The following is a 17,091-nucleotide window of genomic DNA, read 5'->3' as shown; positions in this document are numbered from 1 at the left end:
GTGGAAATCGAGCACTGACTTCAGACCAGTGCAATGTATTGACGATCCCAGTCTGTGCAGTTCTTAACCGAAGTCGAGCAACGTTGAACCTGGTCAGTTCTAGATAAGTAACCACATGGGAATACCAGGTCCTGTATGTAGGAGGACGTCATCACCTCCCTGCTAAAAGTGCAAAAACCCAACATCGTCATCTCCCCTGATCGGGATATATAAGTGACGGTAACCACTTGTGAAATTCATATTCCCATGAAACTTCCTCATTTGAAGGAAGCCAGTTCTACCCACCTAGTATGAGTGCTGCTGATGATAATGGTCATACTACCCGAAGTAAAAGGCTTTAAGGCTTTTGGATCAACTTATTGATAACAGAATCAAACTTATATTATGTAACTTATTTAGACTACTGTTCTCATCTTGAGTGTTGTTTTCATAACGTTTCAGCCGCTGTAACCTTCGACATTCTTCAGGTATATTACACCAAACTTGAGACCTATGGCATGATAGATAAAGTATTAAGTAAATTCAGTTCTAAGTGACACTCTTCTGGGGGTTGAAAGTTCAATACTCAGTGCGGGCGATATTAAGAATATAATTATGAATTATTTAAGATTTCTAGCTGGTCATGGCTGACAGAACAAGATCATGCTACCCCTCGTGGTTTTGTTAAAAGATTCGTGCATATTCCAGAGTTTGACAGAAAGATTCCCAAGTCTCTGAAGAAACTTGAAGGTTACATCGGCGGAAAAGTTGTGAGAAAAACACTGAAGATGAGATAAATAATTCGAATAATCCAAATGATACTCATTGTAACGTTGTTGTTATAGCAAAGAAACATGGGAAAGGAATAAATTTTTCAGTTTTAAACAAACGCCTTTATATCTGGTATTTCCAACAGCACATTTTTTTTTCTTCTAAATATTTAAACAGTTCATTTCTCCTTCTCCAGCTGCATGTAATTTTTCATCTCTACTCTGACGTCACACACGTCTTGTTCGTTTGCAAATCTTTATGCGGCTACTGCTGCTCCCAGCGTTAGTGACCCTGTTACAAAATCATCAATCTCTAAAATGTCATTTTCTACGTATGGCACAAGGTGATGAATCATTTCTTGTAATTGGTATAAAGTATGTATTAACTGATAAACTCTTTCTCGCAGAAGAGATGTTGCGAGTTTGTCTCTGTTTTATCGTTATTTTCATGGCAAGTGCTCGATTGAGCTCCAATTTATGGTCCCCCCTTGCCAAACTTTCACAAGAAACACCCGTATAGCAGAAAACACTGTCAATAATTTCCCCCACTCTTTATCTGCGCCTAAACCTAAACGTAGATTCCATGAATAAAAGCTTCTTTCTTAGAACTGCACGCCTATGGAATTGTCTTCAGTTTTCCTGCTTTCCAGCTGACTACAATCTGATTGTCTTCAAGTCCAATGTAAACAAGTTTTTAATGAGCTGTTCCATATAAGTTTACAAATTTACCGAATTTCCATTACTAACGATTACTTTATTGTTCAATTGTTTACTGTACACTCTTTAACCCTTATCCTCGAGTGGCATCGTAGCCTTGATAAGTGGCGATGCATATGTAAAAAAAAAAAAAAAATATTGGGAAATTTGTCTTTTATTTATTTTTTTTATTTTTCAGCACTAATGATGAAATTATCAACGAAAAGTCATTCTGAAATAAATTTTAAAGAAATGGATTCTTAGTTTCCGCGATTTGATTTATCGAATCAAAGAAATTCTAAATTTACTCATGAAGAAGAGAAAAAATGAAGATGAAAGAAGAAGAAGAAGAAGAAGAAGAAAATGAGCAAAAAAGAAAAAGTAAAAAAAAATGGAAAGAAGGTAAAGAAAAAAAGGAGAAAATGGAAAAAAGAGAAAGAAAAGTTAGAAAAAAAGAAGAAATGAATAAAATAATGTCAAAAGTAAGAAAGGAAGTGAAGAATGAAATAGAAGAAAAAGAAAATGGAGGAAGACAAAGAAAAATAATAATGTAAAAGAAGACACGAAAGGAAGAAAATGTCAAAAGAAGTAGAAAAAAGAAAGAGAAAAAGAATAAACGAGAAAATAGAAAAGGAATGTGAAAAAAAAAAAAAAATGAAAATAGAAAATGAATGAGAAAAATTGAAAAAAAGAATGAAAATGAAGGAGAAAAGAAAAAAGGAAATGAAATAAGAAAAAGATAAAAAGAAGAAAAAAGAAAAAAAATGGAAAACGAAAAAAAAAGAAGAAAAATAGGAGTGCGAAATCAGAAGAAAAACAAAAGGAAATAGAAAAAGAAAAGGACATAATTATTTTCCATTAAATCGGAATTAGAAAAAAAAGAAAAGAAAAGATTCTGCTTCAAGAATCTTTTCTTTTTTCTCTTTTTTTTTTCTTTCATAAATACCAAAAAGCTACAGAATCCCTTGCTTACAACTGAAATGTTTTAGAATCCAAAGTGAGAACGAAGGAGAAAATTCATCTGGAATTGATACGCAACATTCTGCAGACAATTCCAGGATTTAAACTCTTCCCTTTGTAGAAAACTATTTATTTGTTGTGGAATTCATCGACCTGTTTTTGCTCCAGGCTGCAATCGAAATTACAAAGATTTAGAGGGAATTGAAAATAAAATTTAAAAAGAAGGAAAGAAAAGAAACTTGCAAAAAAAAAAAAATCCGATCAACTATTTTTAGATACCATGGCGGCTCATGACTCTGACTTGTCGATTTGGTACTTCAGAACTACAAAGAATTTAAAATTATAATACAGGCGTTTTAAACTCAAGGTCACAAAACGACCAATATATGATTAAGGAGAGGCTCAGCAGCGCACCAGAAGCAGGCAATGTCTGTGATACTATGGACATCTCCCACAAAATGTCAGGAAGTGATTAGAAAAAAAAAAAGGAAAAATTTTAACAAAAATAAGAAATAGTTGATTAGCAGAATAAACGTACATGAATTGAAGTTAGTAAGGGGGGGGGGTTCACCAAGGGACACGAAGGTAATCTGAAATAGGATGGTTGATCAAGGTGTCGCTGTGACTGGAACAAAGGACTGGGCATAGAGGTCAATATATTTAGAGTTAGTTTATGGACAGCTTAGGAGTGAAAGTGAGTTTTGCAATAGTTAACGACAGTGTCTAGCTGGTGACAGTTGACGGCAGGTTGTGGTTGAGAGCAGATCGAGATAAACTGACGTCAACCAATGACAAAGAAACCTTGACAGACTGCTACGATGTGAACGTGAGCGTTTAAAAAGTCGATGATATCATCTACACACACACACACACACACACACACACACACACACACACACACACACACACACACACACACACATAGATACACATATATACACACATACACCCACATACACATACAGACACACAGGTACACATAATATACAGATATATATAGACACATACACATACATCCACAGACACATACATACACATATACAGACACAGACACATATACACACACATACGCACATATATACAGACACATACATACACATATGCAGACGCATACACACATACACACATACACACAGACACATACATACACATACAGACACATACACACGCATATACACATACACACAGACACATACATACACATATACAGGTACATACACACACATGCACACAGTACAGTACAATGGATATCTACAGAATATGTTGGAGTTTGTGTTTTGAGTAGTTTTATTTTTTATGCTTGTGAACCAATGTGCACACCTTCGGCAATTACCAATGTGAGAGAAGACGACATAGCCAGAATGTGAACCAGAAGATAAGATGAAGGAGAAATGAACCATGGTACAAAGCATTTGGAGTTGGCGATTATTATCAAGGAGGAACACATGCTGTTACAGTTTAACTTTGTTGTGGGGCATGATCATAAAGTTCTGAGAGGTTCCATCATAATATTTAGATGTGCAGGTATGAAAATAGTCTTGGAAACGGTATTTTCCACATAAGGTTAGAATAAATGTTGCTTGCTAGAGCGATTATCGAACTGCGGCACAAGTGGATGTGTAACGGTGAAAGGGGACCAACATGTTGTGGACTGCCGCAAAAATAACTAAGATAAGAAATTTCTGCATTCTCCCACCACGTGTCATTATGGCTATGACGTCACCCACGTCTCTAACATGATCATCGGTTTGTGCACATGCTTCGCTTATAGTCTTTTTCTTCTCACATATCTTGCCATCTTCATATGCGTGCCCATGCTCTGCTTCAGATGTAGATAACACTGTAGTTAATGCTTAATGGTGTTGGTGGTTGCAAATGCATTATCATTGCCCCCTGTTTTGTTGCTTTGGGAAGGTTCAGAAAGCTGTGTATAACTATGCCAGTACCTCCATAGATCACAAACCCTCAAAAAGTATGTGCCATGTTTTTTTTCTTTTTCCTCCATCTTCTTATCTTGGCCGTGTCGACATTAGTATGAAACGATCGCCGAGCACGAAGCATTATTTTAGAATTTGCATTCGTTATAAAAAAAAACACAGGTGTAGGCAGGGAGATATCAATTATACCAGTTATTATAGGTGCTACAGAGCTTATGAAGAAGAACCTCGTCCTACTTAACTAATATTCCTGGTGAACCGAGTGCAAAAGAAATCCAGACAATTGCACTTAAAGGAACAGATAGGATACTAAAAAGAGGTCTCGGTTGGTTTCAATAAAAAGCAGGGGAATATTGGCAGCTGGTTTGTTACCCAGCATTACAATCTTCAAAGAAAGAAAATTAAAAAAAATAATAAAAAACATAAAAACTGACTTTAATTTTACTTGGGGTCATTACTTATCAAAGCCGAGAGGTCACTCAAGGATAAGGATTAATGAGTGTCAGGTAGACGGTGAGACAACACAGGTGATCAATAATGGTGGAATTTGGGAAGGGTTTAATTATATGAGGAGAGCTCAACAAGAACTTATTTACATTAGACTTGAAAACGACTATGTGGTATTATGTTCTATGTATGTGTGTGTGTCGTTGGAGTCCCATCTTTAGTGTCACTATTTTTAAGCTATATTTCTATCTTCTTTCAGGATACCATCTTATTCTAATCATGTCGATATTAGTATAAAGTGATTGCAATTTGTATGCATTGTCTAAACAAACGATTATGTTCAAGAAACTTACTTCGTTTTGACTTCCGTTTTCTGTTTACTGGAAGTCTTGCCGGTGTTAACTGAGGAAAAATCCCTTCTGATTAATATGTACGTTATTTCAGTTTAATTTTAAAACTCTACATAAAAAAAATAAGCCTTTACTTTGAAATGATTCATTTTTGTTTTTCAGAATGGTTTTATTTTTCATAAAAAATGCTATATCCCAAAGATATTTTTTCAGTCTTTACTCAGATTTTCTTTCAAGATATTTTTAAAGTTCACATAAAAAACTAGTCTTTATTTTTAAATCTATTTTTCAATTAAAAAAAATATTTGGATTCTAAAATATTTTATTTAAAATAAAAACCATTCCGAAAAAGAAGCATTTCAAACTAAAGACTATTTTTTATGTAGAGTATTAAACTTAAACTGGAATTGTCCTTTTGATTATTACTTACGTAATTCCAGTTTAATAAGTCCAATTTAATAAGTCTATACAAAAGGAATTGTCCTTTTGTATACACCGGCAATACTTCCACTAAACAGAAAGCAAAAGTCAAAATGAAATAAATTTATTTAATATAACCCAATAAACACTAAAATTGACTTTGTATAATTCTACTTGTTTAACATGTATGCATATGTATGTGTGTGCCGTTGGGGCCCCATCTTTAGTGCTACTACTTCTAAGCTATATTCCCACCTTTCAAGTCCAGGATATCAGCTCAAGCCCACACTGATTTTTCTCATTAAACTAATTGTTGCGATCATTCACTATCACCCACTCAGATGCATCTCATATCGAAACCATTCACTGACCTACTCGTTAATCTCCTTGAACCGGTCGGATTCAACAGTCAGTATGCTGCAAATATATCTATGTTCTACCAGAAATCCGATACATCCGATTTTTCTCCAGTTACTCTCAGCTCACCTCAACTGGAACTAAATACTTCTTTCCAAATTCTCGATCTCGATCATCCTCTCTGCCCGACTATTAATGGCTAACTGTCCATGATGTCACTTTATCTGTGTAACACAACGGAGGTATTGAGTTCACTTACACTGCAAGAACTGTGACACCAGAGTCGGAAAGTGGGTTTGAGAGGTCAGCGCCCCTAAGGAGGGGCACTCTTACCTGCAAAAAGTGCCTAGGCAGTCCCGACGGCATTCCCCGGTAAGGCTGCTTCAGGCGATTAACAATAAACTAACCCCATTCAAGGCAAAGCTTCAGGGAGTGAACCTCCTAGAACTGCACAGGAACAACATTACACCGCAATCAACAGAGACTAGGTCATTACAGGAATGGTCTAATCTGTTCATTTTAGAGGCCAAGGATAAAATCCTGGACTAAGCACAATGGATCCATTATTTTCACATTGTTATTTACTTCCCACCTAATATTTTTTGAATGGTCCAACTTGGTGGAAGTAACAGTCTATCCTTTCATCGAGAGAATTCACTTCAAGATTCAGGGCAAAGTCTTTTCAGCCTGTAGAGACACATTAGTTTAGATCTAGTCTGCATTTTTGTGCATAGCAAACACATAGACAAAACTTATAAAAGAGAAAGAATAGGAAATTATCCTCCTTTTGGATCTCACCGCTGCCAGGCAGGCAGGCAGGCAGGCAGGCAGGCATCAACACTAGTTTCCGTTTAAGTATCTTTTTCTTTTGTTCTTCCGTCTCTCTCTCTCTTTTTCTATTCCTCTTTTCCCCATGGCATGCAGCAGTGACAGACGACACACCACGCATTCCAAGTCTGCTTTACACGCGCAAACCGACTCGGTAATGAAATGAACTACTGCGTCCTGATACAGCGTTACAGAAGTAAGCTAAAATTTGCAAAATCATTAAAGAACACTAGAATCCATGAATTACCTTTTAAACAACATTAAACAAATATTTAATCTCAGTCCATACATGATCGCCAGAGATCAACAAATGCACACGTATGCAATACACACATGGTCTTATGCATTTTCAACCAAAAAGGTATTGTCTGTGTAAAAGAAATGTATAAATACTATCTGCTTGTTTTAAATAAAATCTACGGTTGTCTATAAATAAACTCGGTATCTATTTTCATTAACTTATGTCATCGAACGCATCTGCAACAAGCTTATGTCCGTGCTACCATCTGCGGTAAGACATAGACACTTTGCAACAAGCTTATGTCCGTGCTACCATCTGCAGTAAGACATAGATACTTTGGCGAAATGACTATGAAATGATCAGGTAGATGTAGAACTGCAATTGGAGAGAAGCATCCTTTCAACCGTGCTTCATCAGAAAGTCGGAATTGGTGGAATTATAAATACTTTATGTGTTCGACATGGTTTGCTTGTTTGTTGTATGCCATTCGCCCTGCATGGGTTGAACTGGTTTCTTTCAGAAGAGGAAATGTCAAGGGAAAATTAAATTCACAAGCGGTCTCCAGTCACCTGTATATCCCGTCAGAAAGGAGATGGCGATGTTAGATTTTTGCAGTTTTTGCATGGAGGTGATGAGGTTTTCCTACATACAGTACCTGGTATTCTCAAATGGTTACCCATCTGGAACTGACCAGGCTCAATGTTGCTTAATTTCGGTGATCTGATGAGAATCGGTGTGTCAACGTGATTATGCCATATATGTGTGTGTTTGTGTGTGTGTGTGTGTGTGTGCAAATGTTCGTATGTATGCATGTATACATACACACAGACACATATATATATATATATATATATATATATATATATATATATATATATATAAATGTGTGTGTGTGTGTGTTTTGTTGTTATCTGTGTCATTTTTTAGTTGCAAGAATTTAATTTTTCCAACTGAAAAACCGATGCATTCCCGTAATCGATCTATTTTGAAAATATAATATTATTGTTGCTGTATTTGATATCTTTGGTTGTTCGGCCATGTATAACATGTCATAACATTTTGCATCAGCTCCATAACACGCGTAGATACTCTAGCCGCTAGGGATCATGTTAAACCAAGAAAAACATTCTCACAAAAGCATTGCAAAATTAAAATCAGGAAAGGAGAATAACTCTTTCCCTTTTAATAACAATTAGCTTTTTTTAGCTTTCGTAGCTTAGATAATGAACCTAACAAAAAAGATGTGGTTATGTAACAGAGCCGCTGATGCTGGAAGCAGCCACATAAATATATACAAATGACCAAGCCGGCTGTGTAAAGTGACGTCACAGCAGAGAAAAAAGGAGTAGGTCTTCTGAGAAGAGGTTTTCGAGACATAATGGGAGAAGCATGTGTTTGAGACGAAAAGTTGTACGCAGCCGGAGCAGGAAAAATGAACTGTTTAAAGGTTAAGAAAAAACACGTTGTTGGAAATACCAGATATAAAAGCTTTTGTTGAAAAAAGAAAGTGAGTCGAGTTTTTTTCTTTCTTCTGTTTCTTTGATATAACGACTACGTTGCAATTATAGAACAGAGAAATATTTACAAAAGAAATTTGAATGTAAGGGATCCCGGGCAACACCGAGTCGGTATAGAATTTCTTGAATGCTTAAAGTTTCTATAAAATTGTATGTTTCTCTTTCAAATTGTAGGCAAAAAGGTGGCTACGATTTACTGATTTGTTTGATTTTCTTTTGTTTGCTTAGTTTTTCAGGATTTTTGATATAAGCATATACAAACAGGAGGAACTGTTATATTACAGAGATGACCGACTTGTAGGACATGAAATAAAAACCGGAAGAGAAGTGAGGTAGCCTCCTCCTCCTCCTCCCTCTCTCTCTCTCTCTCTCTCTCTCTCTCTCTCTCTCGTTTACTTGCTCTTTCTTGGAGTGACTGTTGCATAATAGAAGCAATCGGCTCTTCCTTTCGTTTCTCAGACTGTCTATCTTTCCCCGGCCACTGTGGGTGACCAAGTAGTAGAACATGACATTAGAACTGGAAGAGGAGTGAGGTATCTTACTCTCTCTCTCTCTCTCTCTCTCTCTCTCTCTCTCTCTCTCTCTCTCTCTCTCTCTCTGCTAGATATTGTTCGTGAACCATAACAAAAAGTGTTTTTTTTTTTTTTTTTTTTTTTTTTTTTTAAAAGCTTTTCTTCCAAACAGGCAGACATGCGCAGTTCGGATCCAATATGGATGTATAATAGGAAAAGTTAGCTCTTCCTTTCCTTCTCTTAGCTCTCTACTTTTCCAGAGTTGTAGAAAATGACGTCAGAAATGGATGAGATGTGAGATCGCCCCCCTCCCTCTCTCTCTCTCTCTCTTTCTCTCTCTCTCTCTCTCTCTCTCTCTCTCTCTCTCTACTGGATCTTGTTCGCGAACCATGACAAAAAATAAGCTTTTGTTCCAGGTCAACACACATGCGCGGTTCAGACCAAGATGGCAGACCAGGAGAACAAGCAGTAACAAACAAATCAGATAAGAGTTGTGTCAAAATTGAGAACTAAATGGCGCTTGTTATACTATGCAACTCATACCTGCCCTCACCCACACCTAGCTCTTTTTGTTATTGATGGGTTTTTTTTTGTTTTGTTTTTTACTTTAGGCTGAAAAATTAAGGGAGATAATTTTCCTCAACTTATTTTTTTTTTGTAACAATTGATTTTTACAAAACAAATTTCCTATATTTCTTCTACATTTTTTTTTTTTATCTCAACTTATTTTTAGATTATTTTCGCAACAATTTATTTTAACAAAGATTTTTATTTCAATAATTGATTTTTGTTCACAAAAATGACAAAGATTTTTTATTTATTTTGAAATGGAAATAAGAAAAAACGTTTCAAGTGGAATAAACGAAGAAAAACACAAAGCGTTTGGTTTGTGAAAGGGTCTTTTTTAAACTATTGTAAGTTATTTTATGCATGTTCCTATTTACAATGCCTCCCCACGGGACAGAGTTAGACACCAGAGTCGTTTTTTAATGTGGAGAAAAAAGGAACAAAAATAAAAATTGTCTCAGTCGTGAAGGATTTCTCCTCCACTGACAGAGAACAAGAAATTGAAGTGCAGCATCTGAAGAACAGATACTACACTTTAATCTTATGCATGTTGCTATCATTTAAACATATTCACCATGATTGATTTAAACTTTTTCTTTCAGATTATTAAAGCATCATTAATACTTTCTGCAATACTAAGTCAATTTAGTCAATAAAAAAGGAGTCATCTTCCATCATGATAATGCTTGCCCTCACACATCACTATTAATCAAAGATCACCTAGATGGCTCTCATCTTGGGGAGGCTCCATGTTTTGACAAGCTTCTGGGCTTGACCTTTACTCCTGATCTGAAATGGAACACATACATCAAATCTGTTGCCAAGGTCACTGGAAGAATGGTAGGTTGGTTGTTTTTGTTTTACGACATATCAACCCTTTTCAGGTTATTTAATGCCGAATCCAAAGATTTTGAAGAAAATTTTTTTTAATAGAATATATTTGTTGTTTTCACGTCGGTTTCTATTTAACTCATAGTTGGGACCCTAACAGGTACTACCACACTCCGGATCAGAGTGGACCTGGGAGCAATGGTAATTAAAGGGTGGCTCCACACTCCCCAAAACCCACAAGCTGGGGCCTCACCACTGGATATAGTTTAAGGTCATATCCAGGACCCCCATTGAGGGAATTTTACCCTCTGCAGGGGGCAGTCGACGTATTCTAATGCCCCACCGACAGGGCCGGAAAAATGGTAGGATCATTCTACCGCTCCAGTATATATCTCACAGCTGATGCAATTCTCTATCTATATAAGAGCCAAGTACGTCCAAGGATGGAGTACTGCTGCCACATCTGGGCAGGAGTTGCTAAAAACAGCCTATCCTGCCTTGACAGAGTACAAAATATACTTAGTGGCTTAGTGGGGGATACCCTTTTCTCTTCCCTGCAATCTATCTTTGTTAAAATAAATTGTAAAAAAAATAAAAAATAAAAATCGGTGCTTATGCAGATTTGCACTTATGGCGGTAATTAATAGTAAAGAAAATACCGAAAATTCTGTATGATTTACGTACTCGTTACAGAACGAAGATGTCATACTCCAAAAATTATGTAAATCGATCAAGTATTTTATTTTAAAATAATAAAATAAAAATTTACGATTTTTAGCGATTTTACTACTAAACTGTATTGAATATAAGGCTGATTTCACCTTGACACTTTAATTTATTTCATCGAATTTCATCATGGCCGACAAAAACTTTGACTCGCTTTGTTTTAAAATTTGATTTGGTGTAATAGAAAAAAACAAACCTACTTGATCAAATTACATGATTTTTAGAATATTTCATCTTCATTCTGTGATTGGTTTGTACATCATACAGACTTTTCTATATATTTTTTTTAACTTTTAATTGCCGCCATAAGTGCCAATCTAAATAAATACCGGGACATCTTGGTAAAAATAAAGTGTTAAAAAAAACTAAAAAAGCCGTTTATTAAAATAAATTGTTGGAACAAAATCTAAACTTAAGTTGAGATAAATCATCTCCTTTACTTTTTCAACTTAAAGTAAAAGAAAAAATATAGAAACCGTTTTAGTAGAATCATAGATTTGGTAAGAGGAGGAGGGGCGCAAGTATTAGCCCTTAGAACTGATACTGCACCCAAACACTACATAGTTTTCAGCTATAGAAAGAAAGCTTGCTTTACCTACCTTCGTTTTTAACTTCATCAACAAAGTGATAGTCAGCAAAACCAAAAATTTGTTTAAATATCAACTCACCTGCAAAAGAAAAAGAAGTTAAATTTAAAAACTTTACAAAACCGAGTATTGTTGCAAATTTTTTTTAATTAAATGAAAAAAATGAAAAATCATTTTTTTTCTGAGACTTTTGGTAGCATCCACCCTAATCAGATAGTAGCGCGCGCCAGTAATTTGCATATGAGGCGACATGTAGTCAATTAAAGGGACGAATTAGCAGGGGAAAAGAGTTCTAGTTTGAGACAGCCGAGAAAGAGCAGAGACAGCCGTTTATGTTGGACAGAATTAGTGATGAATTCTGAGATTTTTGTGTCTGTTCACTTTTGGACATTGTTTCGTTCTTCGCGTGCGAGGTTATGATCAGTTGAGACTGAGAGAGAGAGAGAGAGAGAGAGAGAGAGAGAGAGAGAGAGAGAGAGAGAGAGAGAGAAAGGAAAGAGTAGTGCTGCAGTCTAAGGGAATAAGTAAACATTTTGGTGCGGGAGAAGCACGAACGCAACTTCGACGTTGTTTGTTCTCAATGCAAAAGAATTTACGTGACTAAAATAAGAATTCATTCTCGGAAAAGATATTGTCCGGTCACAAAAAAACAAAAAAACAAACTATAAGCAATCTTTCAACGTATGAGGGTGATGCCCTGTAGAAACGAAAAAAATTGTACGTCCAATCTTGTTGGCGGTTGCATCTAAGCCAAATCATGTTACATAGTTGGCGCAAAAATTGAATAGGAGTTATTCACATTTTTTGAAAGCATTATTTTGTAAAGTTAAATTTGAAAAGTTTAGAAAACTGAGTAATGCTGTGAACTTAAAAAGAAAAGTTGTCTCTCAGAGATCGTCCATTTGGAGGAGGTAAGGTTAGTTAAGTGGATAACGATACGGACTGACGATCTGGGGGGTACCATGTTCGAATCAAGTCATTTCCACACTAGCACGGTTACTTAAGAATGTTTGCAACAGCATAATGTGTTCCCTTCTGTACGAATGCTTACAACAGAATCAAGTCAGCCAACAAAGTTGTAGCATGTTGACTCATACAAAAAAGAGATGATGGTGGCTAATGGATAACGACACAAACTGATAACTTTCACTTAGGATGCTGGCAACCTTCACATGTTTTCTCTTCTAAGTACCTAATGCCTTTCTAGAAATAATTCTAACTAGAAACCAATGCCAACAACAGATTTGAACCGCCTGATTCATATGAAACGAATGACATGAGGAAAAAATTGTTTTAAGGAAAAAATACATTCTTCATCAAAAACAAGATATATATATATACTTCAAGAACATACCAGCGTACCAACTAAGGTTGGCCATCATATTATTCTAGCAATCTAGAAGTTGTATCATTGGTAAGAAGATCATTCTTTGCTGAAATGAAGCATGGTTCAATGCAATATTCCCATATTGGTAGAGCCTTCTAATTAACTACTTATATATTATAAACAATTCAATAACAAGCTTAAAAGAAGAAGCCATAGCAATAAACAAGATGAAAACAAACAGAAAAGGATGGAAAAGTGGTAGAGGCTAAACAAGAAATGCGAAGAACTAAAGCAGAGAAAAATAGCAGCAACAGAAGGAAGACTAAGAAGATACATATACAAATCGGAACAGTGCAAACAAAACAAGAAAATTTTGAAAACAATGGAGGAGCAACAAGCTGAATGGCTGAAAGACATGAAGGAAGAGTTACAGAAAATCGAAGAAGGGACAGAGAATGAAATCAGCAAGGAAACCTTCAAGACAACCCTAAGAATAAATGGCAAACTGGGGAGCATTGGTTCACGATGGAATACACATGTACTGGTTCAAAAAATTCATGACACTACATGAAAGGCTAATTCAAAACCTGAAAATATGTATCCATAAAGCAGATGTGCCAGAATGGATGACCAAAATAGAATCACATTAATACAAAAAGACACAGAAAAGAGACCCCCCCCCAGCAATTACAAGCCTATAACTTGTTTACCAACCATGTGGAAAATCTTAACAGCTCAACTGAGAGATCAGATTTACCGCTCCCTTAATAATCGTGGAACTGAAAGGATGTCAGAAAAAGAAAAGAGGAACACACGATATACTATATATAGACCAAAAGATCCTGAAAGAGGTAAAAATAGAAAAAAGTTTATAGCCATGGCATGGATTGACTACACGAAAGCATATGACAGGAGCATTCATTAATTCATGGATAATAGCATCAGGTCGTCCATATACATTAGGTGGTTCATTCTTTCATCTGTATTAGTAAACTTGTATCTGGCTTGGCATTTTCTTACTATATTGTTAAGGGGCATCATGGTGATGATGTATATTAATGATGATAGGGAATCTCTTGGAGAATACCTTTTTATATTTTCATCTGTTATGTATTGTCGATCAGTTGTCAGTTCAAGTTTTTATGTCCTCATTGCTTTTTTTTTTCAATCAGATTGATCTTGTCTGGTATTTTGTATTTCCTCACGCATTCTATCATCCATGAATAAATGATCCTGTCATAAAAAAAATGTTTCTCCCTTTTCTTATAAATAGCAGTGCACACTTTCTAAAAAAACAAACAAACTAGAGACGCTAATAAACACAGCCAAAATCTTTAGCCAGGATATCTAAATGAAGCTCGGCATAGGGCACATGAGCCACAAAAGCTCACCAGCCATATGTAATGTTGCCTGTGAACACCTTACATTCATTAACCCTTATCCTCGAGTGGCCTTCTGACCTTGATAAGTGGCGACTCTCAAGTAAAAAAAATTTAAAAAAAGAAAACAATATTTATTATAAACAATGCATTCTAGAACTATGGAATAAGTATCCAATGTATAAAATTAGAACTGTATTAATCGTTACATAATTACTTAAACCAAACCATATTGGATTTTAAAAACCTTTTATTTTTGTACACTATTTCATTTTTTTATTCCAATAAATATTGGATCAAGAGTAAAATAAAAATAAATAACTCAATATGTATTCATCGCTCTTACATTTGTAACGTTGTATGCAGTGTCAGTCGCAAAGGAGACGAAGACAAAGAATAGGAAATAACTCCAACTCGCTTGTTCTTTGTAGCAACAGCATTTATTTCCTCATTGATAAAGCCATGACGTCACCCACGTGATTTCGAACGTTGTCCACATCTCTCACGTAATCATTCTCTTTTTTATAGTCTTCTTTTTTTACCCACACCTGACGTCACTTCGCATACATTTACATCTGTGCATCCCCGCTATGTTACGCATATAAGAATTACAATTGAAGTAAAACAAAAGATAGCAGAACACTACCCGGAATCAAGAAAACTGAAACCATATAATTGTAAGTTAATCCACTTCCCACTTAAAAAATTCTAGTGTCGGCATCCACTGGCACCACACCCAATAGTTGTGAAGGGTCAAGGAGAATGGAAAGACTGAGGATGCAAAATACTAACCAGACCTTTACTGGATGAGTGCGAAAAAGACTGGGATTTTGGGGAGGCTTATTGCCATCCGAATTCTATTAAAGGCAAGGCCAATAATCGGTGCCAGCAAGAAATCAATGGTAAACGACTATTGCGATGATGCAAACTCATTTGCAAAAGTTATAAAAAGAGGTGGAGAGTGCTAGAAATCAGGGAGACTTGTTGTCTCCTAGATTCCAGGGAACATCACAGGTTGTTAATAGAGAGAAATCTTTTATGATGGTCTATGTGAAAACTCCTTATGAGTACAATATTAATAATAATAATAATAATAATAATAATAATAATAATAATAATAATAATAATAAAAGTAATAATGATGATGATGACAATAATAATAACGATGATAATAACAACAATGGTAATGATAATAATAATAATAATAATAATAATAATAACGATGATGATGACAAAAATAAATTATAACAATAATTTTTGTGTGTGCACGGTGCCATAAACTGGCACCACACCAAATAAGTGAGGAGGGTCAAGAAGGATGGAAAAATCCAGGAGAGAAAGCACTAGCCAGACCACGGCTGGTTGAGTGCAAAGAAGACTGTAACCAATGATAGCTGCCAACGAGAAATCAATGGTAAGTGGCTGTTGCGATAAGACAAATTCTTTCCTAAGGTTATCAAAAGAGGTGGAGAGTGGAGAGATTCAGATTATAAAGAACACCACAAGTTGTTCTCAAAGATAAATCTTTGATGATGGCCTGTGTGACTACTTCTAGTTAGTGAATAATAATAATAATAATAATAATAATAATAATAATAATAATAACAACAATAATAATAACAATAATAATAATGATAATAATAATAAATTCATTTGGAAATGTTATCGAAGGAGTGGAAATCTGGGGAGACTTGTTGTCACTCAGCTTCCAGGGAACACCACAGGTTGTTTTCAAGGAGAGATCTTTGATGATCTGTGTGAAAGCTCCTTGTGAGCCAGTAATAACAAGATTATTATTATTATTAATAATAATAATAATAATAATAATAATAATAATAATAATAATAATAATGACGATGATGATGATGGTTAAGCTGTAATATTGATTTTCACTTATCATTCCTTGTTAAGATTTAAATAACTCATTTCCTTCAACAAATTAAAAAGCGTTGCTAGGAAAACAATTTTTTTTTTCATCAACATTTGAATTTCTTTGAAGTTACTGAATAAATGCAATTATCAAGATTCAATGAATATTGTTGCTAACATGATCGTTTTAAATTAATCATTACTAATTAGTATTAATAATTAGCATTATTAATTAGTACTTTTAATCAATTTTATTTTCCTTTTCATAATTAAATTGTACACAATTTTAAAGCAGCCAGATTTTTTGGTTTTGTTTCGTTACGGAAAAATTGGAGAAAAATTTGAATAGTTCCATTAGTTTAATCGAAACATTTAACCTTTATTGGAATTTATTTGAATTGATTTCCATAGCAACCGATACAATAACGCACCGCCTCTGTTCAGTCTTGCGAATCACCCTTGTAAGGGTGACTGCTCATGTAATTGTGACGGAAGAATTATGCAACCACCAACCACATTTCTCCTGTGTCGGCACTGCTTGATTCCAATGGCAAGGAGTTCAGGACGACTGGAAAACAACGCAGAGATAAATGGAGAGCACATACAGCACCTGGTATTCCGAAATGGTCACCCATTTTAATACTGTCTAGGCTCAATGTTGCTTAACTTTTGTGATCTAACGAGAACAGGCGTGTCAACATGATTATTCTGTATTCAGTAACAGCTCATGACAACAGAACAGGTACTACACTACCCTCTCCCCACAAAGGAGAAGGTAATTCCTTGGAGGA

At 35.3% G+C, this 17,091-nt stretch overlaps 1 protein-coding gene across 3 annotated transcripts in view; it reads right to left on the bottom strand.

Moving 5' to 3' along the window:
- The window catches only part of LOC145252602 (F-box/LRR-repeat protein 16-like), a 389,978-nt gene that overhangs the window by 176,976 nt on the left and 195,911 nt on the right, over positions 1 to 17,091 (bottom strand). The window contains exon 2 of one of the 3 annotated variants that reach the window (XM_080112298.1): positions 11,788 to 11,806. The exons of the other annotated variants lie outside the window; for them this stretch is intronic. Within the exon in view, the coding sequence (XP_079968424.1) occupies positions 11,803 to 11,806 (4 nt within the window). The 3' untranslated portion in view covers positions 11,788 to 11,802. Of the gene's footprint in view, positions 1 to 11,787; positions 11,807 to 17,091 lie in introns of those variants that run through there. 3 annotated transcript variants of the gene reach the window in all.

This window comes from Euprymna scolopes, chromosome 29, assembly GCF_053919585.1.
Source record: "Euprymna scolopes isolate OS-2025 chromosome 29, ASM5391958v1, whole genome shotgun sequence".
Lineage (NCBI taxonomy): Eukaryota > Metazoa > Mollusca > Cephalopoda > Sepiida > Sepiolidae > Euprymna > Euprymna scolopes.
The sequence above is the reverse complement of the archived record's forward strand: the minus strand, read 5'-3'. Positions and strand labels throughout refer to the sequence as shown.